The sequence below is a fragment of the Notolabrus celidotus genome, chromosome 2, assembly GCF_009762535.1.
Source record: "Notolabrus celidotus isolate fNotCel1 chromosome 2, fNotCel1.pri, whole genome shotgun sequence".
NCBI lineage: Eukaryota > Metazoa > Chordata > Actinopteri > Labriformes > Labridae > Notolabrus > Notolabrus celidotus.
Window position 1 is genome coordinate 3,439,308 of NC_048273.1, and position 27,944 is coordinate 3,467,251.

The window sequence follows — 27,944 nt, forward strand, 5'->3', positions numbered from 1 at the left end:
TTTTTTTTTACTTAAAGATAAAATCAGTCTTTAATTTTCCACCATTAGAGTCTCTCTGTGGTGTTTTGATACAGAGCTTTAGTGCCGGATTAACAAACTAATGATCAAAGATATATTTAAAGAAGGCTGACATGCAGAATCTTTGCAAAAATATTCAGACTACATTTGGTGTCCAGATTTTCTCTGAAAGCTGATGATATAATATAAAGTTTAAAGATGTGAGTATATTTGTGGTGGATTCAGATATATTTTAAACTCACTGTTTCTTCTACCTCACAGCCTGAAAACCAAGAAGTGGGTGAATGAGTTCAGGTAAGCTTCTTCCGTCTGCTGTATTTAAAGCTAAACTATCTCCAGTGTTCAACAGTTGTTTGATCCTTCCTCTTGTGAATGAGGCTGTTAAGAGTTTCATTCCTGTGATGCAGATATGGAGGATTCTCTCTCGGAGGCAGCGCCACACAGACTTTATCTCAGGTCAACCACGTCCAAGACTCGGTCATGGCAATCAGAACTCGATACAGAGTACCTCAGGTAAGAATGAAGCACCAGTTTCCTGTGGTTTCCTGTGGTTTCCTGTGTGTTCTGCGTTTCTCTTGATGTGATGCTCTTTGATTCATCACAGAACACTTCACTGGATCACCTGCTGAAAAGACTGCCGGGTTTCCTGGGAGGACTGAACAGTCAAGATAACGTTAAGGTAAATGTTTCTCTGTCTTCTCTTTTTACTTTGTTTCCAATAAAAAATCTGACATGAGAAACTTCAACATTTCTCTTGTTGGTCTCAGGTGTGGTACAACAACAAAGGATGGCACGCCATGGTGTCATTTGTCAACGTGATAAATAACGGCCTGCTGAGGGCGAACCTGCCGCCCGGTCCTGAGAGGCAGAGACACGGCATCACTGCCTACAATCATCCACTCAACCTCACCAAGGAGCAACTCACAGAGATGGCCATGTGAGTTCACTACTGTGCAGCTTTTAGATTCTTATATTGGCACACTTAGTTTCTTTAAGTCATCTCAAGAGGTAAATTTAGATGAGACCGTGTTGGAGAGAGAGATAGAGGGAGATGAAGAGAGAGATGATAGTGGTGAGACAGATAGTAGAGGAACCTACGAGACAAGGGAGCTCAGGGACTCCAGAAAGGTCTATGGTTAGTAACTTTAATGGGACAGGGAGAGTTAAAGTAAGAGACAGGCAGAGACAGGCAGAGAGAGGGAAAGACAGGATCTCCGTCAGTCTAAGCCTATAGCAGCATAACTAAGAGCTGGTCCAAGCCTGATCCAGCTCTAACTATAAGCTTTATCAAAAAGGAAAGTTTGAAGCCTACTGGTGGATGATTCCAAAGGAGAGGTACCTGATAGCTGAAGTTTGACTTCCCATACTACTTTTAGAGGCTTTAGGTACGATGAGCAGGCCTGCATGTTGGGAGTGTAGTGTTCTAAAGCTGTGTGTCATTACATGTGATACCTGGTTTGATTCCCCTCCCTCCTCTTTAGGATGACCACCTCCGTGGATGTCCTGGTCTCCATCTGCGTGATCTTTGCCATGTCCTTCGTGCCGGCCAGCTTCGTTCTTTTCCTGATCGAGGAGCGAGTCAGCAAAGCCAAACACCTGCAGTTTGTCAGCGGAGTCAGACCTGTTCTCTACTGGCTCGCAAACTTCACCTGGGACATGGTCAGTTCACACTTGTTTTATTGATAGCTTTCAGGAAGCAGACAAACTGTAATCTTATATCATCTAATAAGCTTTGAGATATTAAGAGATAAGTCATCATTTATTGCGAATTCAGCAGAAACCTCAGACTTTGTGAGAAGTCGGTGTAGCTGTCATGAGTGGGTTTACAGTACACCATGAAACCTCACGTTTTTTCTGTCTCTATCTTATTGGAGCTGTTTGTAAATCACAAATTAGCCACACTCTTTTAGATACCTTGATAATAATGGTCTAATTAACTCTAAATTCCTGGAGTGGTGATCAGTGGTGATCAATAAACTGTTACTTTATATCCTCATATATCCTCTCATCATGTTTCAGTTGAACTACACCGTCCCAGCCACCATGGTGGTGCTGATCTTCATCTGTTTCCAGCAGCAGTCCTACGTCTCAGAGACCAACCTGCCCGCCCTCATCCTGCTCCTCCTGCTCTACGGGTACATCCAGGAACACTCCACTGACTTCTTCACACGCTGTTACACATCTTAACTCATGCACCATCAATATTTTATTCAATGTTCCCTTTTTGTGAGATTACGATCATGAAAGAATGTATGTGTCTGATTTGATTAATAACCTATTCATCCTCTACAGGTGGTCCATCACCCCTCTGATGTACCCAGCATCCTTTTTGTTCAGCGTCCCCAGCACAGCCTACGTGGTCCTGACCTCCATCAACCTCTTCATCGGGATCAACGGCAGCATCGCCACCTTCGTACTGGAGCTGTTTGTGGACGAGGTAGAACAAATCCAGATTTACTGACTACATAATCATTAGAGTAAAACAAGAGTAGAAGCACCACCTTCATCTATGAGAGCTTTATGACATTATTTTGAGCTCTTATTTTGAAGGGTTCAGGAATCTATCCAATGATGTTGGAGAGCCTTTGGCCTTAATACACAAAGACTCTTTTAGAAATGTGACACAAAATGTTTGATTTAAGGATGATTTTATCTTTTCAGCACCTGAACGAGGTGAACAGGATCCTGAAGAAGGTGTTTCTGATCTTCCCTCACTTCTGCCTGGGGAGAGGACTCATCGACATGGCCAAAAACCAGGCCATGGCAGACGCCTTCCAAAGACTGGGTACCAACAAATCCTCCTTTGAGTACCAGTAGAAATCTGCTATCTAAAATGTGTTCTTTATTTCAAACCTGAGGATTAATTATCTCCAGAAATATAGTCTCCTTTTGATGCTGGCGCCTCGTTGTCACTGAATGGATTGCGGTCACTGATAGCATCAAGTTGTGCATCATTTGCCCTCGTTATCTGCTCCGTCTCAAGATCTAATCCACTAAGCAAATTATGCTAATGACATTGAAGCGCACATTCAAGTTGGCTCCGGTTTAGCACTTGATTTAGATGCCACAGCTCCACTCTGTGCTGTGCAGAGCTGTCCTGTGTGCTCTCAATCTGACTGCACTAAATTTTATCCACATATCCATCAGCAGAACATCCCAATTTAATAACTCAACACGTACAGTACTCCCACATTCAGCGGCCACAGGCTCCGTCCATGCAAGCTCCAGGTAGTGACAACACTGATGCTACCTACTCTAGCACCTGGACCCTAGCAGCCCCCACCACACAACACACAACAAGAAGAGTCAGCAGGGAACAAAAGCTGTGCACTCCTTGAATCAGGCTCTAAGTGTACAAATTAAACTCCAGCTTCAGTCTTATCTAGCATCACTTCACCCGTTCTTCCACGTTTGACTGCAGCAAACTCACAAGTAAGGACATTAAGATCTGATCCATGAATGTAGAGAATATCTTTGTGTGTGATTCTTCTCGTCCAGGCACGAAGCAGACTCTGGACCCTCTTCAGTGGGATTTTGTGGGGAAGAACTTGTTTGCGATGGCGGCTGAAGGCATCATCTTCTTCATCTTCACCATACTGCTGCAGTACAAGTTCTTCATCAACTTCAAGTACGTTTAAAACAACTCGCTAAATAGTAAAATTATAGTAATCTTAGCTGAAGGATGCAAATATTTGGGGTTGGAACTGAGCTGCAGCATCCTTACAGGGATGCTTGAGAAGGAGATTTCTAAATGCAGAGATGATGAATACATGAGTTCGCATTCATGCTATCCCATGGTGCTAAAACTAGATTCAGTAAGCATCGTTTTATTGCTCTCCTCAGGCCGTGGTGGGTGGAGCCTGAGATTCCTCCTCTTGGTCCAGAAGATCAGGATGTGGCTCGGGAGAGAGAGAGGGTCAAAAGCGGCAAAGCCCAATCAGACATCCTCACAATGATCGACCTGAGCAAGGTACAAAAGTAGAACTGACTGCTTTAGTTTGATATTTATCTCTCTAAAACTTGTAGAAAAGCTGCACAAACATAAGTCATGAAAAACATTAAAGCTACTCATTCAAGCTTTATTTATAAGAGCTAAATGTACGTATCATATCCTCTTGTTTCTCACTTTCCTGGCTTACAGTATTTGTGAATTCCTGGTTGAGAGTTAAGTCAAAAGCTTTCCTGTGTTGCAGGTTTACAAAGCGGGCAGGAAGCCGGCGGTGAACCGTCTCTGCCTCGGGATTCCCCGCGGAGAGGTGAGATTAGCATCGACCAAAAAGCAGCACAGCTCAATGAAAACACAAAGACTTTCACTCTAATGAGCTCTGTGTTTGTCAGCCACAGTTTCTGTGATGAATCACTCCAAAAAGAGGCGATGTAGGTTACATGGTAGTGATTATTTTATTACCCCTGCAGCTCAAACTACTACTTCAGAGTGCTTCTTCCACAACCACTGCTAATACTACTAGAGATGCAGCTAACAACTAATACTGCTCACTGCACCCTCGTCCACAACCCTGCTCCTCCACTAACATCTGTTATATATCAGCCGAGTTCTGACGGCTGTATTTGTATCTTCTTGTTTGTGTGTCCTTCAGTGTTTCGGTCTGCTGGGGGTGAACGGAGCAGGGAAGACCTCCACCTTTCGCATGCTGACCGGAGACACAGCTGTCACCTACGGAGAGGCTTTCCTCAACCACTACAGGTACAAACCATCTTCACCACCAAATGATTCAAGTTTCACAGGTTGTGTGTGGCCTTGACCAGAGATGTCTGCTAAATGGTTTAATTAAGCAATAAACACACATTCAATAACATACTCTGGAGGCACACAGAGAGAAGGGCACAGCTAAATACCTGCCACAGGATCAACACAGTCAACACCTATAACCCATCAGATAAGAACACTTAAACTTGAGTCACATGTTTTGGAAAATACGGCAAAACAAGAGACAGAAAAACAAAGTTGTTATGAACTGCCTACTTTATCAAGATCCCCAAACTTTGAAATATTCCTCAAGATCAACAATAAGCATCATAACTAAAGAAGTATAAGCAGAATGAAGTGACACTGCGGCAGACGTTCTATTAGAAACAGTGATATTTGTGCAGCATTAATGAACCGTGTGTTCCTGTGGTCCTCAGTGTGCTCACAGACATGGAACGAGTCCATCAGCTGATGGGTTACTGCCCGCAGTTTGACGCCATCAGTGACCTCCTGACGGGTCGGGAACATCTGGAGCTGTACGCCCGCCTCAGAGGGGTGCAGGAGGAGTCTGTCACAAAGGTGAAGTCAAGTCACCTCAAAACAGCTGATGTGATATCCAAGTTTGTCAGACAAGATGATGACATTGATGCAGAAATGTTTTATCATGCTGTTTCTCTGATGTCCTGTAGGTGGCGCAGTGGGGGGTGAAGAAGCTGGGGCTGACTCAGTACGCAGAGCGGGAGGCTGGAGGCTACAGCGGAGGCAACAAGAGGAAACTCTCCACCGCCATCTCTCTCATCGGAGCTCCGCCTGTTATCTTCCTGGTGAGAAAAGAAAGAAGAGACGTTGTTGTAGAAACATATCAGGATCTTCATCTTGATGCTATCATATCTGTGTTTCAGGATGAGCCCACCACAGGCATGGACCCGAAGGCCAAAAGGTTTCTGTGGAACTGCATCCTGAGTGTCACCAAAGAGGGACGAGCCGTAGTCCTCACTTCTCACAGGTAGGAGGAGATCATTCTTTATGAACTCATTACAGAGGATCCAGAGATGTGTTCGTGTAGATTCTTCTTTAAGTATATAAACTACATACGTGTTCATGCTCCTCTCTTGTGTCTGTGTGGTCAGTATGGAGGAATGTGAAGCTCTCTGCACCAGAATGGCCATCATGGTGAATGGAAGATTCCAGTGTCTCGGATCTGTGCAACACCTGAAGAACAGGTACGCAGCTCTACTATCCTATCACACCTCAGCAGCATTTAGCAAGTTACAGTGGCAAGGACAAACTTCCTTTAACAGGCAGAAACCTCCAGCAGGACCAGACTCATGTTAGACACACATCTGCTGAGACCGTGTTGGAGAGAGGGATAGAGGGAGGTGAAGAGAGAGAGAGAGATGATAGTGGGGAGACGGATAGTAGTAGTTGTAGCAGCTGGAGTCTGGCACGTCCACAGCAGCAGAGATCCAGAGGAACCTACGAGACAAGGGAGCTCAGGGACTCCAGAGAGGTCTATGGTTAGTAACTTTAATGGGACGGTAAACAAACTCTGCTTCTTTGCGTCCCTCGTCGTCCAGGTTTGGTGACGGCTACACCATCATCCTCCGTCTGCAGGACGGTAAATCTGACCCGGACTCGTGTCCCGTTGACGCCTACATGAGGAAAGCTTTTCCCAGCGCTGAGCTGAAGGAGCGCCATCAGAACGTGCTTCAGTACCAGCTCCCCTCACACGCCTGCTGCCTGGCTCGAGTCTTTGATGTGCTCGCCAACAACCACGACGAGCTCGGCGTCCTCGACTATTCCATTTCACAGACCACGCTGGACCAGGTGAGAGCGATGGTGTATTCAGACCTCTCTTATTTCTGCTAAAGGGTTTATGTTTCAGTCGTTATCTGAGACCTACTTTAAAGATTCTACATCTGAACTTTGCATCCCTGTTATCCCTTATTGAGACAACATATCAGCCCTCAGTGATTGCTTGATTCATGTTTGATCCAACAGCTACTCTGTGCTTAAACATTTCACCAGTGTTTGTCTGGTGTGTGTTGGTGGTTTAGTTAAAGCATGTTAGAACAAAGACTCATGGTGAGGCAGATTTTTATCATCATGTCTGTAGAAAAGCCTCCCTGAAGATCTGAAAGTTGCATAGAGCATAAACATTTTTAAAAACAATCTTAAGACTGACCGTTTGAGTTTTATTCTATCTTACTTATGTAGTTCAAATTTGATAATTTGTATTTATTCATTAATTTATTGGGATTATTTCATTATTTTATTCCAGGGATTTTTATGGATTAAATCTCAGCATTTTAATATTTTATTCTGTTTTATTTTGCTGTATTTACTTAAAGGGTAGCATCATAGTTTCTTTTGCTGGTTAAATATTTTTGTGTTTTATTATCTTATTGATTTATTTTATTTTGGCAAGTTTAATTTCCTGTCTTGGGTTTTAACATTTTACCTCCAGTGTTTCCTCATTAAGATATCATGATGGCGTTTCCTCAGTTCGTCAGCAACTTCTTATTTATTCTGTTTTCTTTTATTATATGATTATTGTTATTGTTAAATTATTGTTATTATATTATTATTATTATATTATTATTATTATTATTATTATTATTATTATTATTATTATTATTATTATTATTATATTACTGTTATCATTTATTATTATTATTAGCATTTATTATCATGTTTTAAACCTTTTATATGGATTGTTGGGTGGGGGATCTGTTTTGTATTTTTTTTCTATTTTATTACTACTATTATTATTTTTATGTACTTTGTGTGAAAGTGTTTTATAAATTAAGTCTGATTGATTGATTGATTGATTGATTGATTGATTGATTGATTGATTGATTGATTAATGTGTCGATGTGACCCTAAGCCATGTCATTTTTAATATTATGTTTTAGGTGTTTGTCAACTTTGCCAAGGAGCAAACGGATGACGGCTGCCTCACAGATGTGGTCGTTGATAACAGCCCAATCCAGACTGACCGGACTGTGCAGCCCTCCAGGATCACCACCCCCACCATCCAACCACAGCCGCCGATCACGCCCCCTCAGCCGAGCAAGAAGCCACAAAAACAAGCGAAATCCTCTGAGAGCAAACAGAAAGAGAGCAAATCTAAAAAAGCTAAAGCTACCAAGTCCAAAACTAAAGAAGGAAAAGCTAACGGGGAAAAAAGCAGCGGCACGGCCATGACCAGAATACCTCACACGAGCCGGAGCGGCAGCATTGACTCGAACAGCAGTAACGGGGACATCCTGGGAGAATCCAGTAAATCCAGTAGATCCAAACACAGAGCAGAGAGCTCCTCTAAAGACCCCACTGAACTCTTTATCGTGGACCGCAACATGCAGGACAGCTCCATGTGAAGCGGGAGAGAAGAGGAAGCAGGTTTAAACGACCAACTACTGTCTGAGGGATTGTATCACACACTGTACAATCACACAGATGCTGTGAGCAGTGAGAGCTAACAGGACGAATCACCAGAGTAAGAAGAGATGGACTGAGAGAGTATTACTGATCAAACTGAGTCATTGGAGGTGAAGACAGAACCTAAAGTTATGCTTCTTGATACGGCTTTGGTGCCTTGTTCACCTCGCTAACAGATCTGTAGCTTTACGCCCCTTTTTATCCCGGGTCATGTTACACTGTGTGTTCCCCTTCTGTCATCTCAGTCCTCCAGAGTCGTGGTTTATTTTGTTCTGCGAGAATATTATGCAAGGCTCAGTGTGATTTAAAAAAAACAAACAGACAAAGAAGATTTGGTGTTCCTCAGGGCTCAATCTTTAGACCTCTGACAATCTCGTGTTTATTTAGCAGAAAGCACTTTAAAAGGAAAATGCTGCAAACTCTCATGTTCCAGAAATACATTTTATATATCAAAGAGCATTTGTGAGGCTGTTATAATCCAGAGCTCTGTATGGAGAGAGCTCTTACTGCATGTGTGTTGTTAAATACCTCTAAGTGTTTATTAATGAACGTGTATGATTGTTTTCTTAATCAAGAAGTTACTGAAAGAAGATTATTTTTTATTTATTAAGTGTTATTTATCGTTAGGTTACAGTGTCACTCTCCAAAGTTGGGTTTAAAACAAGATCAGGGGAAAGATCTTGACTTTTTTTTTGTTTTTGTTCTTTTAAAGCTAGGGTTGGTGACAGACTGTATAAAATATGGACGTAGTGTCCATTACATCACCCATCTGTTTCTGAAGAGCTGTTTTAGGCAAATCAGCGGCGGCTGCTGTCGAGCGATTGTGACGTAAAGAGGCGGGCTTTGAGCCTCCTCGCCAACAGCTACAGTGTTCCCGCCTGTCAATCAAGTCAGCTGTGCCTCTCATTGGAAGACTCGTAATCTCAATATCTTCGAAATTGCCGCGTTAGAAAAAAATCCACCCCCGTACAGTGTGTGCCGATCAAGAAATGAGCTATCCAGACTCCACTCGTCTTTTGAACCAGACCGTAAACATGTTTATTTCTGCTGTAAAGATCGGCTTCTTTGAATTGGTGTGCATGTGGTTTCCTGTACTTCAGGAGCCAGCCTCAAGCGGAGAAAAACGGAAGTAAAACCCTGTTTTTTTTAACCTCTAATAACTAATGACAAAGAAACTTTTCATAAAAAAGAGGCCTTGAACACAAAACAGTCAAATACTAACTACCTATCACCACAGCATACGAATATGAGAAACATTCGTACCATGTGTATTTATTTTTTTTAAGTGTGACTGCAGCCCCATTCAGATGAATGAGGGAGACAGAGTTTTTGACCTATACTGCAGCCAGCCACTAGGGGGAGCAGTTTTTTGTGGCGGCCTCACTTCCAGCCGAGCGAGATATACAGTCTATGATCGGCACACACTGTACCAAGGTGAATTTTTTTCCAACGCGATGATTCAGAAGATATTAAGATTGAGAGTTTTTGCCCAAATAAGGGCATGACTGACTTGACTCATAGGCGGGAACACAGCTGTTGGCTAGGAGACTCAAACTCCGCCTCTTTACCTCACACTTTGGCTGTTTCCGAAATCGCCCACTATACTAGCAGTACGTACTGATTTGGCCAGAATTCAGTATGTAGTAAGTAGTATGTGAACAAGAGCAAAATCTGCAGTACGCCAAAACTCCCCGGTTGTTTTACTGATTCGGGTAAATGTCACAGTATGCATCGGACCAGTCTGCCTTGTGTACTGTTTCCCACAATGCACTGCGCTCGTTCTGCTTTTTCTTTCTTTTTTGACGTGAGGTAATCAGCTTCTGGGTGCTGTGGAAGTTATTGAATTACATATAAACCACTTCCGAACTTTTTAAATCATAAATGGATGCTAAAGAAGCAGTTTCTCTATCGGCTTTGCCGTTGTTTACTTCCGCTTTCCCAAACTGGAAATCCAGTGACGTCCGGCTCAGCGTACTGCAACACAGAGCCAAAAGAACACTCAGACTACAGACTAAATTCAAACGCAGTATGTAGTAGGCAATACTTACTGCCTACTACATTAGTAATTAGTATGAAGCAGGCGGTTTCGGAAACAGCCTATGCCTGGTTGAGTTCAGCATTACCAATATGGCTGCCGCCGCTGATTGGCATCAAAAGAACGCTCGGGAACAGATGGGTGACGTCACGGATACTACATCCATTATTTACACAGTCTATGGTGTTGCACTACATCAACTCATGTCTCACTCAGCGGTAAGAAAACACCAAAACATTCTGATAGTGAAAGTTAAAAACAAACAAACAGGAAATGTACGCTCTGCAGGAGGCGGGCAGAACGGCAGGACAGGATCTGATTGGTTTCATGATTTGGCTCCTGATGGCAGGGATTGGTTGGTGTTTTCCCAGGTTTACTCCGGCTGTAGATAGCAGCTTTTTTTACCTCTTTTTTAAGAACACATTATGTATTGATTACCATCGGGACATAGAGATCATTTTAACCAGTAGAACAAAAAGTGGATCTAAATCTGAACACCAACCCCAGCTTTAAGGAAAGTTGTTTTTCATCTTCCAGAGATTTAAAATAAAATGTTCAGGTGAGACTCTGAGCTGCATGGTCTGACCAACATGACAAAGTGACGCTCGATCAGTCTTAACTGTAAACACAAGATGCAACTACATTGCCTCGTCAGCAGCTCTTTTTTTTTCATACTTTGAAGTTTTTTTTAATATCTTTATTTTTTTTCTACCAAACAAAGACACGGCTAATTGAATGTCCAAAGCAAGTGGTCACTGTACTGTACCGCAGTGTTACTCATTCAAAGGATTGTTAGAGTAGAAACTATGAGACAGAGAGTTTTGTTTTGATCTAGAGTTGTTATATGTACATGTTCAAAAGGTCAAAGGTCACGCTGAAACCGTCGATGTCAGATCACTCAGCTGGATGTTTCTGTTTGGAATGAAAGCCTGTTCTTCTGAATGTACCTTTCTCAAGCTTGAAAAAATAAATGTAGCAGTGCATCTTCAGAGCGATGTGCAGTGTGTAGAGAACTCTGCTAGCTTAGATCAAAAACATGAGCGTCCGTCTGAAGGAAATAAAAGTTTCTTTTAATACTGTGCCGTGTTTCTGAAGAGTCACTGCAGCGGGTTCGGAGTCAGGAGGTTCCTCTTCGTCATAGAGAGGATGAGCGTCGGTCTCTGAGTGGGGAACAGTGGAGGGAGCCTCCTCCATCTGTTTACTGAAGCTCCTCTTTCTGCATCGCTGTCAAGAAGATAAAACACTTTAAGTTAAAACAAATTCACTACAAGGTTTCAGACTCTTTCCAAACAGAGCAGGTCTAGACCGTCCTCTATGTTCTATTATTAACAAAGACCCAACATCTAGACAGGATCAGATCCAGTCTCATCTTCCAGACAGGACTCAGTCTGATCTCATCTTAATCCACCACGAGCAGAGCACTTTGCAGCATTTAGCAAGTTACAGCGGCAAGGACAAACTTCCTTTAACAGGCAGAAACCTCCAGCAGGACCAGACTCATGTTAGACACACATCTGCTGAGACCGTGTTGGAGAGAGGGATAGAGGGAGATGAAGAGAGAGAGAGATGATAGTGGGGAGACGGATAGTAGTAGTTGTAGAGGCTGGAAGGACAAACTTCCTTTAATAGGCAGAAACCTCCAGAAGGACCAGACTCATGTTAGACACACGTCTGCTGAGGCTGAGTTGGAGAGAGGGATCGAGGGAGATGAAGAGAGAGATGGATAGTAGTAGTTGTAGCAGCTGGAAGGACAGATTTCCTTTAACAGGCAGAAACCTTGAGCAGGACCAGACTCATCTGCAGAGACCTACCATGTTGGAGAGAGGGATAGAGGGAGATGAAGAGAGAGAGAGATGATAGTGGTGAGACGGATAGTAGTAGTTGTAGAGGCTGGAAGGACAAACTTCCTTTAACAGGCAGAAACCTCCAGCAGGACCAGACTCATGTTAGACACACATCTGCTGAGACCGTGTTGGAGAGAGGGATAGAGGGAGATGAAGAGAGAGAGAGATGGTAGTGGGGAGACGGATAGTAGTAGTTGTAGCAGCTGGAGTCTGGAACGTCCACAGCAGCAGAGATCCAGAGGAACCTACGAGACAAGGGAGCTCAGGGACTCCAGAAAGGTCTATGGTTAGTAACTTTAATGGGACAGGAAGAGTTAAAGTAAGAGACAGGCAGAGAGAGGAGAGAGAGGGAAAGACAGGATCCCAGTGTGTCAGTCTGAGCCTATAGCAGCATAACTAAGACCTGGTCCAAGCCTGAGCCAGCTCTAACTATAAGCTGTATCAAAAAGGAAAGTTTGAAGCCTACATCAGACTCACACATCGGCAGGTTGTTTGTTTTCTATCTTCTGCCCAGCTCTCTGATCACTAACAGCCAGCAGCAGGTGATCGGACTGAACTCGTCTCCACAACTCTTCATCACCACCTCTCCTCTTCCTCCTCAGCTTCTGTGTGACAGTCTGCAGCAGAGCATCCAGACTGCAGAGGGAGATGTCAGGAAGATGAAACTCTGCAGACCTCTGTGTGGGGAACAAAGGGAGGAGAGTCAGACGGAGGGAGGGAGAAAGAAGGGTGAAGATATTGTTTCAGTCTTTTTTGTTTACTCACACTTTGAGAGAGGAGAGGATTGTGTATCCACGGTCTGCTGTCTCGCTCTGCGGTCACATCACCTGGGAAGCTTTTAGTTGTGGAGTTTGAAGACATGGTGTTAGTTTGCTCTGATGAACTGATGGGAGGAAGAGGAGTGTGACACCTTTTGGTCTTTAGACTCTCAGGAGCTGCTGCAGGTTGGGTTAAAGGGGGCAGCACTAGTCTTGGACTTACATTTAAACTGAATCCTGAGTTAGAAAGACTCGTTTTGTCCTCTGATTTGGTGACACACGGATCATCTTTGTTTCTTGTTTCTGCTTCTTTCTCCTTCTTACAGCTGCTGTCCTCCTCTTCTTCTTCTTCTTCCTCCATGGTCTCCCTCGCTGCAGCCAGAAGAGGCATCAGATTGACACACAGCTTCATTGTGTCTCCTGATGTCTCCGCTGTGTTTATAAGACATTTGCGGTTTGTTGTAGCAACTTTAACCTTCTCTTTTGACTTCACTGTTCTCACGCAGGGGACTGACCTCTTCGCTTTAACAACAATCAGTGGAAAAGTGTCTGCTTCAGGTTTTACTGGATTCACTGTCCTCGTCTTCTTCTCTGTCCACATCCCAAAATGAAAATAAAATCACCTTCAAGAATCTTCTCAGAAAATATCTTAACATAACTCAAAGAAAAGAAACGTCCCACCTTCTCAGAGTCCTGATCTCTGCTTCTTCTCCTCCAGCAGCAGGAAGAGAAACAGAGAACAATTAGAGGACTTTGTGGGAGGCCTATTAAACTGGCTGTTATGGTAACACACACACAAACCTCTGATGAGTGTGAACACACTCTTTGTTGTTTCAGATTACGTGAAAGGAAGGATTACATCTGAGCTGGAATAATTCAGAGACTCAGAGAGGGTGGAGGTGGCAGAGGATTTCATTAAGTAAGTTATGACTGAGGCACTGTTGTGATGTGGGAACAAAGATTGTCTATTGAGAAGATGAATCACTCGGGCTTTAGAAAGAATACTGTGACACATTTTATAAAAACAAAATGACGTAAGCAAAACACTTTTACCAAGAACAAATCAAATTTACAAAATCAGAAACACTTTTACAATCAGCAGATTCTGACGGAAGGGGAATGTAAATGGACAAACAATGACTGGGAATGGTTTTTGGAAAAATTTGACCAAAAAATTCCAAAAAATTAAAATAAAAAAATGTTTGAAAAAAAGTTTTGAAAAAAAAGTTTTGAAAAAATATTTGACAAAAAAAAATTGAAAAAAAAAAAATTGAAAAAAAAAATTTGACAAAAAAAATTGACCCGGAGCCAGAGTCGAAAAAATACGTTTTCCTGAAATTTGAAATTGTGCTCCAACCGCCTGCGGTTAAAAACATGGAAGAAGCAATGAGTGAATCAACACGTGAGAGGAGATAAGCGCGAGTAGCGAGAAAAAAAAAGGGTTTGAAAAAAAAAAATTTGAAAAAAAATTTTTGGGAAAAAAAGTTTTGAAAAAAAGTTTTGAAAAAAAAGTTTTGAAAAAAAAGTTTTGGAAAAAAAAATTGACGAAAAAGTTGACCCGGAGCCTGTCAGAAAATACATTTTCCTGAAATTTGAAATTGTGCTCCAAAATTAGAAAAACATGAAAAAAGTGAAAATTTTGCGCCTGCGGTTAAAAACATGGAAAATGCAATGAATTAATCAACACGTGAGAGGAGATAAGCGCGAGTAGCAAAGACGTTTCAACACGGCTTTAAAATCCTTTTGAACTCAAAAAACTGTGGCAGAGATCGGCCGGTGTTCTGGTTTAAACAGCGACCCTCTTAACTGGAGACTCTCAGCCGGATGCATCCCTCATAAACGTCTTTAGACCATCATTAAATATCTGATGAGGATATTTTGAAATCTTAATAAAAACTAAACTAGTTTGCATTCCCAGGAACTCCCTCTGTGTTTCAACAGCTGTGTAAACTCCACAAACACTGACACGTTCAGCTGAAGGTCTCCAGTTTACAGGGCCCCTTTTAAAACCGGAACACCGGGAGGAGAGACGCATTCACGGTGGGCTGAGAGAAGACTACTGTTACAAGCTGCTAAATCAAGAGAATCACAGCTTCTTCTTTTGAAAAGTACACACACATACAAAAAGATAGAACAAATAAAAACTAATGAAAGAAAGAGAAATCAAGTGAATCACAGATGGACAAACAATACTGGGAATGTTTTTTGGACAAATTTGACAAAAAAATAAAAAAAATTAATATAAAAATTAAAAAATTAAAATAGAAATTGAAAAAAAAAATTGGAAAAAAAAATTGGAAGAAACAATTTTGAAAAAAAAAAGTTTTGAAAAAAAAGTTTTGAAAAAAAAGTTTTGAAAAAAAAGTTTTGAAAAAAAAGTTTTGAAAAAAAAAGTTTTCAATTTTTTTTTGAAAAAAAATTTTTTTTAAAAAAAAATTGACAAAAAAGTTGCTCAAGAGCCTGTCGAAAAAATACATTTTCCTGAAATTTGAAATTGTGCTCCAAAATTAGAAAAACATGAAAAAAGTGGACGGCGGACGGAATGAAAACACTGCGGTTAATCTACCAATCAGACACGTTCAGCATTGCAGGCCCCGCCCCCCGAAAGTCCCGGGACCTTTGAAAAGTACTACCCCCCTAGCTGGGGCTTTTTAGGGGGGAGATTATCTACCCCTGAACTAAATTCAGACCCTGGGTCCACTGGTCGAAACTCAGTAGTTCCGGGGTAAAGTTCCTCCTGTTGAAAAACGGCCTAAAATATGTTTCTAGATCGATTTAGATAAACACATATGAAACAAATCTCCTTGAATTAATTATGTTTAACTTATATATCAGTGTTTAACAGAGTTATAACCTGTCTCTAAATCCAGTCGGAGTGAGACCTCTCTCTTCTCTGTTTTCCTCCTATCTTTGTTTCGGAGGACAAACGGCTATTTCTGTCTCTCTGCTAACAGCAGCTAAAGCTAACACCTCCTCCTGACACGACAACCTGCCAAACAGACTCCTGCTTTAACTCCTCTCTCCTATCTCCTCTCCTCTACTTCTCTCCTCTCCTTTTTTACTCCTTCCTCAGAGTCTCTGAGCTCGGATTATTTGCTGGAATAAGATGGTCGTTTTGACAAGCAACAATGAAGAGCAGGATTATATGTGAGTGAGAGGCTCTGTCTGCTAGCTTGAATTCTCTAACAGCTCTCTTTAAAAGGACAGATTATTAGTTTCTCTGTTTCCAGATGAAGAGGAGGAAACAGGTTTAAAGTCTCTTATAGTTAAACTCGACTAATCAACATTTCCTCATGGTGTCAGTGTTTCAGTCAAACATGCAGCTGGGTGTTTTCTGTCCTTGTTAGCATTTAGCATCGACCTAGATATGTTTCTGTACATTCTGTCACTGAGCTCTTCTTCACTCCTCTGTCTCTGATCTCATGTAAACATGTGAGGAAGTGAGAGGAAGCAGCTCTGTGAGAGAGTGAAGTTTGCATTAGGAGGATGATTTGGGGGTTCTGATTTATAAAGTCTAAGTTTGAGACTCTGTTTTGGGACTAACCCAGGCAGAGGTGACGACATTCTGCTGCTGCAGTGTTTCTAACGACCTGCAGGGCTCTGGCTAAAAATTGCATCTGCAGAGAGAGAGAGCTGGCAACAGAGGCAGAGAGCCCAGATGAGGAGGTCTGCACACAACACCCACTGACCTACATCTGAAGCTGCTGCATGAGGAGGCTCATCTCTGCTGCAGAGACAGAACTGAAGCAGACAGCTGGACCTCTTAACCAGTCTTAGACAATCAAACTCAATACACTGAAATACAGATGATGGTTGTGCATGTTTGTAAAGAAGCACCATCATTCTGCAAGATGAGAGGCTGGATGTCTTTCTCCTGATCAGAGCATTTCACCCTCACATGCTTTAATCTGAGAATTCAACCATAGACAAGGCGGGGCAGCTTTATTTGTAAAGCACATTTTATACATGAGGGTAACTCAATGTGCTTTACATTAAAACATTACAAGTAAGTGAGATTTATTTAGAGAGCACCTCTCATTAAAAGGCAAAACAGAGACTGCAAATAAATACAAAAACATGACATAAAAACAGACCGATTAAACAAAGGAGAGTCTAAGCAGAGAGGTCTTCAACTGCTTTTTGAACCTGTCCACAGTGTCCGCAGTTCTCAGTTCCAGACGGAGACTGTTCCAGAGTTTAGGACCAACAACCTGGAAAGCAGAGTCCCCTTTAGTTTTGAACCTGGTACAAGGCACAACCAGTAAACCCTGATCAGAGGACCTCAGAGTCCTGCTGGAGTTGTAAGGCTTCAGCAGCTCCCTGATTTAGACTGGAGCCTGAAAAGCCTAAAAGCATTGGAAACATTAGAATAAGCTAAGAGAGGAAGGTAGGGTCAAATAAAAAGGTCTTAGTCTTTGATTTAAAAGAGGAGAGAGTTGGAGCGGACCTGCAGCTTTCAGGGAGTGTGTTCCAGATATGTGGTGCAGAATGACTAAACGCTGCTTCACCATGTTTCCTTCTGACTCTCTGGACTGAAAGCAGACCAGTACCCGAGGACCTCAGAGGTCCAGATACCATTCAGTGCTTTATAAACCATCAGCAGGATTTTAAAGTCTATTCTCTGACAGACAGGAAGCCAGTGTAGAGATCTAAGAACTGAAGTGAGATACTTTTTGTCATATGCTGAAGAATGTGCCAGATTGAAAGGACACACACGGCAGGTTGAAGTAAAAGTAATCAAAACAGATGAAAATGAGGTCAGAGACTCTCTACCTCCACTCATCACACCCTGAGAACAGCGTGCTTCCTCATGCCGTGAGAAGACGTGTGTATGTTCAGTATCTCTGATGATGATTAATTTAACATCCTGTCTTCTGTCTTCCAGCCTGATCGAAGAGCGCAAATGCAGCTCTCTGCCCAGCTCCCCCGCCAAGCGAGTGTCTCCCACCAAAAAGAAGCAGTTCTACATCAACCGAGCCATCCGCAACTCTGACCTCACCCCCCGAGCCAAAGGCAAGAAGAGCCTCCGCCGCCAGGAGAACAGTAAGCACATGTGAAGCTGTGTGTTCAGTCAGAGTGGGTTTTTGATTTAGATTTAGTCTCTCTCACATCAACGCTGTCCGTCTCCTGTTTCCTCCTCCGACAATCAGCACTCTTCCTCGCTAATCTCCTTGAGAGGGACGAGTGCTCCAAAGATGATCTGGAGGTTTGCAGCAACCCGGCAATCCCATCCATCTTCACTGAAGCCTGCACCAACGGAAACTACATCGAGGTGCGTGATCTTAAGCTCTTAAAGACTTTTCAACTTCAATCAATCTTTATTTATAAAGCGCCAAATCACAACAAACAATATCTCAAGACGCTTTTACAAACAGAGCAGGTCTAGACCACTCCATGTCAAATTATGAACAGAGACCCAACACCAAGACAGGATAAGACTCAGTCTGACCCCACCTTAATCCACCATGAGCATTACACCTCGCAGTATTTAGCTAGTTACAGGGGAGAGGACAAACTTCCTTTAACAGGCAGAAACCTCCAGCAGGACCAGACTCATGTTAGACACACATCTGCTGAGGCTGAGTTGGAGAGAGGGATAGAGGAGAATCAGAGAGAGAGGGAGCGGTGAGAGTGATGAGACGAGTAGTAGAAGCTGTTGCTGCTGGAGTCTGGAACGTCCACTGCAGGAGGACGTGTACGGCAGCTCAGGGGAACCTACGAGACAAGGGAGCTCAGGGACTCCAGAAAGGTCTATGTTGGAGAGAGAGAGATGATAGTGGTGAGACGGATAGTAGTAGTTGTAGAGGCTGGAAGGACAAACTTCCTTTAACAGGCAGAAACCTCCTGCAGGACCAGACTCATGTTAGACACACATCTGCTGAGGCTGAGTTGGAGAGAGGGATAGAGGGAGATGGAGAGAGAGAGAGATGATAGTGGAGAGACAGATAGTAGTAGTTGTAGCAGCTGGAGTCTGGCACGTCCACAGCAGCAGAGATCCAGAGGAACATACGAGACAAGGGAGCTCAGGGACTCCAGAAAGGTCTATGGTTAGTAACTTTAATGGGACAGGAAGAGTTAAAGTAAGAGACAGACAGAGAGAGGAGAGAGAGGGAAAGACAGGATCCCAGTGTGTCAGTCTAAGCCTATAGCAGTATAACTAAGACCTGGTCCAAGCCTGATCCAGCTCTAACTATAAGCTTTATCAAAAAGGAAAGTTTGAAGCCTACTCTTAAAAGTAGAGAGGGTTTCTGCCTCCTGGACCCTGACTGGTAGATGATTCCAAAGGAGATGGGCCTGATAACTGAAGACTCTACCTCCCATACTACTTTTAGAGACTTTAGCAGGCCTGCATGTTGGGAATGTAGTGTTCTAGAGGGGTAATAGGGCACTATGAGCTCTTTAAGATAAGATAAGATAAGATATTACTTTATTGATAATATTTGAAGGTGTCGGATTATTCAGAGCTTTGTAGGTCAGAAGAAGGATTTTAAATTCTGGGGAGTCAGAGTAGAGAAGCTAACACTGGAGAGATGTGCTCTCCTCTTACATCTATGAAACAAGCGTGATCAAATCTACAAGCCCCAAATAAAGCCCACATTAAAGTCCTCTTTGTGTTCTCAGCCATGGAACGACTTCATGAACTGCTCCGGTGAGGAGCAGGAGAGACTGTTGTCTCTGCTGGAGAAGGAGGGGGCCAAGAAGAAAACCACTGCCAAGCTCCTCAAAGACCAGAGGAATGGTGAGTATCAGCAGCTTGTGATTGTTTGTTTGTTTGTTTGTTGGCTGTGTTGACGGCTGTGTTGACGGCTGTGTTTATGCTGACTGGACTCATTTCTTCACAGTAAATCTCGCCTTCACTGCTCAGGACTGCTTCCAGAGGATCGATCGCAGGTTACGAGCGACTCTGAGACGAAAACAAGTCCCCATAGTGAGTCACCTTTTCTTCTTCTTCTTCTAATCGAATGAATCACACAGATTCAAGTTCCTGTGACAACTAAGATAATTAAACTTTACAGGCTTTGCCATCCTTCAACTGCTCAGACATTTCTTCCGTGCATCACACTTAAAGCCACGCCATCTTTTTGTTCAGAGCCTCAATTACAGAAGTCCTGCCTCCCTTAATAGTTGCCTGTTATGTTGAAAGCTATATTTAGAAACCGAGGCCTGCTGGTCCAGTTTTTTAGGAATGGTAAAACCAGGTGTGACTCTGCGGTGAGTCACTGAGGAAGCTCTCAGTATTTCATGTTGTGGAGGTTTAACCTCTCTTGTGTGTTTTTGTGTCTTTAAAGGGAACTCTGGAAGTTCTTGAGGAGAACCTTCTGAGCTTCTTCAACGCTCAACCTCACTCAGTTTACACGACGCACCTCGACACCAGGTAGAGACCCCGACTCTGTTCTCTCCAAGTCTTAAAGAATATGAACTTCTCTTTTATCAGGATGAAGAAAGTTTTAAAGAGTCTTGAACTCAGACCATGATGTCGATCATTGATAGTTCATATTGTGATGATGGGCTGTCCGCAGACTCTACACACTTGCACTGAAGGAGGTTATTTTCAACACCAGGCATCAAACAAGCTTATCTAACTGGATCAGATTAAATTGAATTAGCACTTTATTTAAGTGATTTTAATCCTAATAAATGTTTAATTAATGTCGTTAATCATAAAGATTGAAAATAATATTATTATTATTATTATATTTTTTAATTATGATTATTATTATTTTTTATTATTACTATACATATATAACTGTTTCAAACACATTAAAAAATATGTATGTATATGAATATGTTACATGTATTGTGAAGTTAGTGTTTTGCTAATAAAAATCTTAACTAACCCAAACATAAAAAATGTTCAAATTAAAATAAAAAAAAATTTATGTTTCTTTTTAAATAAAATAAAATAAAATTTATGTTTCTGTTAAAATAAAATAAAATAAAATTTATGTTTCTGTCAATATAAAATGTGTTTCTTTTAGAATAAAAAGAATTAATGTTTCTGTTAAAATTAAATAAAATTAAAGTTTCTGTAAAAATTAAATAAAATGTGTTTCTGTTAAAATTAAATTAAATGAAAGTTTCAGTTAAAATTAAATTAAATTTATGTTTCCGTTACAATTAAATAAAATTTGTTTCTGTTAAAATTAAATTAAATTAAAGTTTCTGTTAAAATTAAATGAAATGTATGTTTCTCTTAAAATTAAATAAAACTTTATGTTAAAGTAATAAATTATGTTAAGAGCTGCTGGTACCTTCATTATTCTTGGGTAAAATTTTAAAAGCTTAATAAGTTGGAGTCTGTGAGTGGATTAATATGTTACCTCAGGAAGCGTTGCACTAACTCTGTCTTTATTATCAGCGTTCATAATAAAGAAAAGTTTGAATCAAAAAAAGAGGAGAAATCAAAAATAAGAAGCTGTCTCTGGTTTCCACCGGTCGACTCCAGCAGCGCTCTTATAACCAACTCCAAAGTCCACACAGCCGCTATCAGCTCCCGTCCTTGAGCAGTGTGAGCCTGCGGTCAGACCTTCAGTTTATTTAAATGACACAGGTCCAGAGCCACCGTGACCCCGCAGTGACACACAGGGAGCGTTCAACACGTTTACTCTGGGAGGGAGTTAATTCTGCAGCTCCTCAAGTGTCCCTCAGAACACCTGAAGTCCTGGTTTCAACTATTATAAAGTGTCCCCTCTCTTAAACAGAGCTTCCTTATAGAAGATGTGTCTGTTTGCTGTGAAACCTGCTCCCTGTAAATAAGTTTGTGTAAGTGATAAGAGGAGGAGAGGAGGAAGAGAAGGTCATTCTGTGTTGTTTGTGTTCAGCTTCGAGAGGCTGCTGCTTCATGCCGTCTGCCAGTACATGGACCTCGTCTCTGCAAGTGAGTGCAAACACACCTCACAGTGTTTACCTTAAACATGATCCAGATGTGTCATTTTGATTCTTTCTGTAAATATAAACTGAAGATGAAAATCATTAACAGCTGTTTAAAAGCTTTAGGCTAAGTCTTAGTCCTGTATTGTTGACGTAATCCTCCTCACACATCCTGGTTGGATCTACAAAGCGTGCTTCATGGTTATGAGTCACATCAGAGCAATCATCACCTCTTTGTTTGCGCCCTCAGGCACAGACTACAACGGGACGCGTCAGACTGAAGTGGTGAACAAACAGGAGGAGTTCCTTCCTCCTGGTCGTCTGCTGTCCGCCTACCTGGAGCAGATGAGCTGAGACCAGGCCCTCGCCGTGTTCCCCCCGTTTCCTCCAGACCGCTCTGCTGCAGGCTGGACGGAGAGGAGGGGTGTAGATAAGGTGACGTCTGTGTAACGTCTCAGAAGACAAAGCTGAGACATGCCTGCTTCCTTCTTCTCTGGAGTCTGCGGTTCATTTTTCATCTGTCCAAAACAAAATCACATTGTATTGATCGGGTACACACGATGAAAGTTCTTTGTTAATAGAAGCTAGGACGCATGTTAGCACAATGCAATTAGTGGTCAGCTGAGGCAGAGTACAAGGTCACATGACCTCCCTCTGACATGTTACACTTTCCTCTCTCATGGTTCAGATCCACGATGAGTCCAGCTGTTGAAGCGGCTCCTCATCCATCACATGGTTCGATTATGATACGAGTTAATGGATTACTAATGGAGCGGTTTTGATTAACAATTCCTAATTGGTTGTAATCTCATGAGTGGTGATGTGGAGTCCACAAAAGCAACAAGTGGATGTTGCAATTTAAAAGCAGAGAGGGCGTTACGTCAGAGCTGATCTGAACTTCTTGAAGCAGCTGTCGATGTTTTTTGTCCTTTTTCGTAGCGCTAATGATCGGATCTTATCAACATGACATGATATAAAACATAAGTGAATGATGTTCCATTAAATCTGCTTCACTTTAACACGATTCTTTAAACCTCTCACTCTCTAATCTTCGCCTCTGATCGTCGTGGAATCCGTTATGAATTCACATTTATATTAATGTAAGCACAAAGTCGTCACAGTCAATAAAGATAAAAATCACCCTGATGATTTATCTGAACGTCACTCTGAACCTTCCTTGTTGTACAGAAGAGTGTGTGATGATGCTGCAACAGAGAGCTCATTGTTAATGCGTCAGCGCCTGAAGGATTAGCCTGAAGGATTTATGTCAGATGTGAGTTATGAAGCATGAATATTAATAATCTCTACATTTATGCACAGACAGATCACTCATCGTCTCAGCTAGGGAGTGTTTGAATCAAATATACTTGAGATGTAAAGTAACTCTGATCATTTCTCCTTCTGTGGGTTCACTTTCTACGGATTATCTTTCTCTCTTCACACCGGCTTCATTTTCAAACACTCAAAGTGTCCGTATGTCGATGTAGAAACAACACAAACTCAATACAGTTACAGTCTGTAATTATAAAAGTAACACTTCTTTAGATAAAGTCTAAATGTAAACAAAGGTTTTAATGGTTAATGTAAAGGTGCATTTCGACTAAGAGTTCCGGGGTCTTTTAGCCCCAGAACTACTTTACACTGAACTAAAAGGTTCCTGTGCCCCCATTGTTGTCTGCGTTTCGACTGCAGGGCTTAAGTCCCGGGTAGATTGTGCAAATCAGGCCAAAGAGGAATGCCATTCATCACAGATGACACCATAGAAGCAGACGGACAGGCAGGTATCATTATGAGCAACACAACAGTTAGCCTGTTAGCATGAAGAGACTCAGCTGGCGCTGTTTTAGATGGTGCTATATTTCATCACAGATGGATTCACTGCAAATCCACTAAAAACATGGAAAAAGCAATGAATGAATCAACACGTGAGAGGAGATAAGCGCGAGTAGCAAAGACGTTTCAACACGCTTTTAAAATCCTTTTGAACTCAAAAAGCCGTGGCAGAGATCGACCGGTGTTTTGGTTTAAACAGCGACCCTGTTAACTGGAGACTCTCAGCCGGATGCATCCCTCATAAACGTCTTTAGACGATCATTTAATATCTGATGAGGATATTTTGAAATCTTAATAAAAACTAAACTAGTTTGCATTCCCAGGAACTCCCTCTGTGTTTCAACAGCTGTGTAAACTCCACAAACACTGACACGTTCAGCTGAAGGTCTCCAGTTTACAGGGTCACTTTTAAAACCGGAACACCGGGAGGAGAGACGCATTCACGGTGGGCTGAGAGAAGACTACTGTTACAAGCTGCTAAATCAAGAGAATCACAGCTTCTTCTTTTGAAAAGTACACACACATACAAAAAAGATAGAACAAATCAAAACTAATGAAAGAAAGAGAAATCAAGTGAATCACAGATGTGTGTGTGAATCTACCAATCAGGACCTGCCCTCCGAAAGTCCCGGGACCTTTGAAAAGTACTACCCCCTTAGCAGGGGCTTTTTAGGGGGGAGATTATCTACCCCTGAACTAAATTTAGACCCTGGGTCCACTGGTCGAAACGCACATAGTTCCAGGGTAAAGTTCCTCTGGTTGAAAAGCGCCTTTAGACGAGATAAGGAACTCTTCTTGAAGCCGTCTCCTTCTTCTTTCATCTTTCCTGCAATAACTCACACTAACTCCGTTCACACACCTTCAGCTCAGAGCCTCGATCCACACGTCCATGTGACCTGGTTTAAAGTCATACTGTATGTGCAGTAGATGTTGTTCATGAAAAACAGCCACTTACAAAGTGTTTGGATGGTTCAGACCTGCAGAGTCCGGACTCTCGGGTGTGTTTCCATATCAACACTTACAGGAGAAGCACTTCTGCCTTATGAAAACAGGTCTCTTTGTTTTTCTCTGTAAATATATTTCTACATTTGTACTCGACTGGATTTTGGACGCAGGTTATTTAAAATAATCTTTTTTATGCTGCCGTTTGCAGCGTAACAAAACTTGACCTGTTGGTGCATTTTGTCAAACAACCAAAGTGTGTGTGTGTGTGTATGTGTGTCTGTGTGTCGCTCTTATTTCTCAGGCTGTCGAACTCTCTGAATGTCATGCGGTGATCTCTCATGGTGTCATTTTTCTGAGTACTGTATCTGCAAGATGAACTCGTTATGATCATGTTCGCCTCGTCGCTTCGGGGCGCTGCCATCTTTTTAAATCCATGTGGGTGTCGTAGACGTAGTGATGATGTAAATACTGAAGTCAGAGGATCGACGTGTGCCAACGTTTGGATCGGAGACGCCTCCAATAGTCTGAAAGCTTTATACTCTCGACTGACACATCTGTGTGTATATAATGAAACGTGTGTGTACCTATTTATAATTATCAGTGCATCCATTAAAGGATTTAAGATATTAACTCCTGACTCAGTGTTTACTTTTAGTTTAGTGTGACTCTCAGCTGTTAACATTTCAACTAAACTCCTCAAAAAAAGTTTGGAAACGTTATTTCTGTCAATTATTTCTCCCCTTTAAGAAAACCAAAACACCTTCTCCTTCAAGGGTTTGTATTTATTGTAATTATTGTAATTATTGTAATACTGAAGACATCAAAACTACACTATATTACCAAAAGTATTCGCTCACCTGCCTTGACTCACATGAACTTAAGTGCCATCCCATTCCTAACTCATAGGGTTCAATATGATGTCGGTCCACCTTTTGCAGCTATTACAGCTTCAACTCTTCTGGGAAGGCTGTCCACAAGGTTGAGGAGTGTGTTTATAGGAATTTTTGACCATTCTTCCAAAAGCTCATTGGTGAGGTCACACACTGATGTTGGTCGAGAAGGCCTGGCTCTCAGTCTCCGCTCTAATTCATCCCAAAGGTGTTCTATCGGGTTCAGGTCAGGACTCTGTGCAGGCCAGTCAAGTTCATCCACACCAGACTCTGTCATCCATGTCTTTATGGACCTTGCTGTGTGCACTGGTGCACAGTCATGTTGGAAGAGGAAGGGGCCCGCTCCAAACTGTTCCCACAAGGTTGGGAGCATGGAATTGTCCAAAATGGTTTGGTATCCTGAGGCATTCAAAGTTCCTTTCACTGGAACTAAGGAGCCAAGCCCAGCTCCTGAAAAACAACCCCACACCATAATTCCTCCTCCACCAAATTTCACACTTGGCACATGCAGTCCGAAATGTACCGTTCTCCTGGCAACCTCCAAACCCTGGATTTGTTGCACAGGTGGCATCCTATGACAGTTCCACGCTGGAATTCACTGAGCTCCTGAGAGCGGCCCATTCTTTCACAAATGTTTGTAAAAACAGTCTGCATGCCTAGGTGCTTGATTTTATACACCTGTGGCCAGGCCAAGTGATTAGGACACCTGATTCTGATCATTTGGATGGGTGAGCGAATAAGAAAGAACATATATGGAATTATTTGATTTTTTTAAAAGTGTTAAACAAAGCAGAATATGTTTTATATTTTAGATTCTGTAAAGTAGCCCCCTTTTTCCTTCATGACAACTTTGCACACTCTTGGTATTCTCTCAGTCCGCTTCATGAAGTGGTCTCCTGGAATGGTTTCTCTCAGTCTGCTTCATGAAGTGGTCTCCTGGAATGGTTTCTAATGAACATGATCCTTGTCAAGAGTTCATTTGTAGAATGACTTGCCTTCTTAATGTGTTTGAGACCATCAGTTGTGTTGTTCAGAGGTAGGGTTAGCACACAGTGGGTAGCCCTATTTAACTACTGTTGTAATCCAGATTATGGTAAAAGTAGATTATTTCATAGTTTTGATGTCTTCAGTATTAATCTACAATGTTGAAAATAGTTAACATAAATAAAAACCATCGAATGAGAAGGTGTGTCCAAACTTTTGACTGCTAGTTTATATCGTTGGAAAGCTGCATTAGTCACCTTCATAATGAGGTATAACTTGGAGGGATCCTCTATTCGTGGAATGAGCAACACAACTAAACGTGTCGATAGTGCCCCCCAACAAATGTGCCAAACTCCCCTGATCACTCTCATTTGAGGTTTAAGTGCTGCCAGGTGTGTAACAGTCACAGGTGTATGACTGGCCCCTGATCGGGACCTGACTCCAACCTCGAGGATGACAACGCTGCAGAGCCAGGATCATCACAGAGTACCTCCAGGATTTGGGAGTAGAGAGGATGGAATGGCCTGCCGTGAGTCCAGACCTCAACCCCTTTGAATACTTGTGGGGTCAGCTTGGGCGAGCTGTACATGAGTGACCAACATAACCACACTGGTTGACCTTCAACAGCTCCTGAGGTCCCTGACAGTGTAACATGAATAAAAATGGCCGATATGTGTTGTTTATTCCTGATTACTGAGAGAGTGCGATCATCCAATCCACCGAGTAACTCAACACAAGAGAGAACACCAACAGGAGAATACTGCAGGGGATTTTGGTACACTTTTTAGGGCACTACCAACACGTTTATCTGTGTTGCTCATTCCATGAATTCACAATCCTTACAAGTTATATGTCATTGTAAAGGTGACTAATGCGGCTTTCCAACGATGTATAACACAACACCAATTGGTGTTCTTAAAAGGGAGAAATAATTTACAGAAGTAGCGTTTCCAAACTTCTTTTTGAGGAGTTGATGTTGTTATTCTGTTGTAATATACAACATTTTCCCATTTGAAGCCAGATTTTAAAAAACTGATGACTGCTTCTTTATTTTAGAAAAGCTTACTGAGTGAGTAATAACATATAAAACCTTTCATTTAGAATTTAAAAGTGAATACAGACTGGTTTTCATTCCCGTCCACTAGATGGCGCTCTCGCACAAATAAATCCAACTAATTTTGGTTCTGTTTGTTTTGATCCTGCAGGATCAGCTTTGACAGATGAAGTAGTCAAAATACTGTAAACATTTAATGAACTACTTTGATGTGATAGTTTTATAAATGATAGAAGAAGAGAGGAAATCTGTAGTTTGATGTGGCAGAAAACAAAAGACATGAGGACGTATTTTAAAAATGATAAATGTCAGATTGAAGAGTCTGAAAAATCATGTTTCATAAAGATAAACTGCTCTGAAGAAGAAAACACATTAACAGATACAAAAAGACTAAATAAAGTACTTAAAGATGTATTTAGTTACTAATTCATCCACATCACTCTCTACATCTCTCTTTGTTAGGGATGCACAATATAGATCAGTCTGCTAAATTATAGGGGCAAAAATGGGATTTTTAAAACTTATTATTTATGATTGTTAGTACAGTTTTATCAACAACATAA

General features: G+C 41.8%; 3 protein-coding genes across 4 annotated transcripts in view; 2 read left to right on the forward strand and 1 right to left on the reverse strand.

Moving 5' to 3' along the window:
- Nucleotides 1-8,757, forward strand: part of zgc:172302 (phospholipid-transporting ATPase ABCA1) — a 27,711-nt gene extending 18,954 nt beyond the window's left edge. The window contains exons 32-49 of the mRNA XM_034705288.1: nt 280-312; nt 426-531; nt 623-697; nt 786-955; nt 1,500-1,677; nt 2,038-2,153; nt 2,311-2,455; nt 2,680-2,803; nt 3,517-3,646; nt 3,862-3,988; nt 4,212-4,274; nt 4,617-4,723; nt 5,164-5,305; nt 5,416-5,550; nt 5,629-5,732; nt 5,857-5,949; nt 6,304-6,553; nt 7,642-8,757. Coding sequence (XP_034561179.1) covers nt 280-312; nt 426-531; nt 623-697; nt 786-955; nt 1,500-1,677; nt 2,038-2,153; nt 2,311-2,455; nt 2,680-2,803; nt 3,517-3,646; nt 3,862-3,988; nt 4,212-4,274; nt 4,617-4,723; nt 5,164-5,305; nt 5,416-5,550; nt 5,629-5,732; nt 5,857-5,949; nt 6,304-6,553; nt 7,642-8,106 — 2,563 coding nt within the window. The 3' untranslated portion in view covers nt 8,107-8,757. The remainder of the gene's footprint in view (nt 1-279; nt 313-425; nt 532-622; nt 698-785; nt 956-1,499; nt 1,678-2,037; nt 2,154-2,310; nt 2,456-2,679; nt 2,804-3,516; nt 3,647-3,861; nt 3,989-4,211; nt 4,275-4,616; nt 4,724-5,163; nt 5,306-5,415; nt 5,551-5,628; nt 5,733-5,856; nt 5,950-6,303; nt 6,554-7,641) is intronic.
- On the reverse strand, nt 5,021-13,708 carry LOC117828262. 2 transcript variants are annotated; one of them, XM_034705308.1, is made up of 6 exons: nt 13,486-13,708; nt 13,320-13,395; nt 12,812-13,236; nt 12,524-12,723; nt 11,280-11,426; nt 5,021-5,547 (listed from the first exon to the last, which is right to left on the reverse strand). In XM_034705308.1, the coding sequence occupies exons 3-5, from the start codon at nt 13,214-13,216 to the stop codon at nt 11,300-11,302; spliced, it is 732 nt and encodes a 243-aa protein (XP_034561199.1). In that variant the 5' UTR covers nt 13,217-13,236; nt 13,320-13,395; nt 13,486-13,708; the 3' UTR covers nt 5,021-5,547; nt 11,280-11,299. The 2 variants fall into 2 exon arrangements, with proteins under 2 accessions (XP_034561199.1, XP_034561191.1); XM_034705300.1 differs by having other exon boundaries at nt 12,812-13,708.
- A 1,986-nt stretch (nt 13,709-15,694) lies between these two features.
- Nucleotides 15,695-25,083, forward strand: r3hdm4 (R3H domain containing 4). Its single transcript, XM_034705316.1, has 8 exons — nt 15,695-15,951; nt 17,690-17,847; nt 17,955-18,076; nt 19,426-19,543; nt 19,647-19,732; nt 20,094-20,179; nt 21,627-21,682; nt 21,926-25,083. The coding sequence occupies exons 1-8, from the start codon at nt 15,911-15,913 to the stop codon at nt 22,027-22,029; spliced, it is 771 nt and encodes a 256-aa protein (XP_034561207.1). The 5' UTR covers nt 15,695-15,910; the 3' UTR covers nt 22,030-25,083.
- The last annotated feature ends 2,861 nt before the right edge of the window (nt 25,084-27,944 follow it).

Coding starts and splice junctions, on each gene's coding strand:
- r3hdm4 (XM_034705316.1), top strand. CDS start 15,911: ATGGTCGTTTTGACAAGCAACAATGAAGAGCAGGATTATAT. Junction 17,848..17,954: donor CCTCCGCCGCCAGGAGAACA/GTAAGCACATGT, acceptor TCCGACAATCAG/CACTCTTCCTCGCTAATCTC. Junction 18,077..19,425: donor CCAACGGAAACTACATCGAG/GTGCGTGATCTT, acceptor TTGTGTTCTCAG/CCATGGAACGACTTCATGAA.
- LOC117828262 (XM_034705300.1), bottom strand. CDS start 13,405: ATGTGGACAGAGAAGAAGACGAGGACAGTGAATCCAGTAAAACCTGAA. Junction 12,724..12,811: donor ATCCTCTCCTCTCTCAAAGT/GTGAGTAAACAA, acceptor TTCCCCACACAG/AGGTCTGCAGAGTTTCATCT. Junction 11,427..12,523: donor AACAAACAACCTGCCGATGT/GTGAGTCTGATG, acceptor TCTTCTTGACAG/CGATGCAGAAAGAGGAGCTT.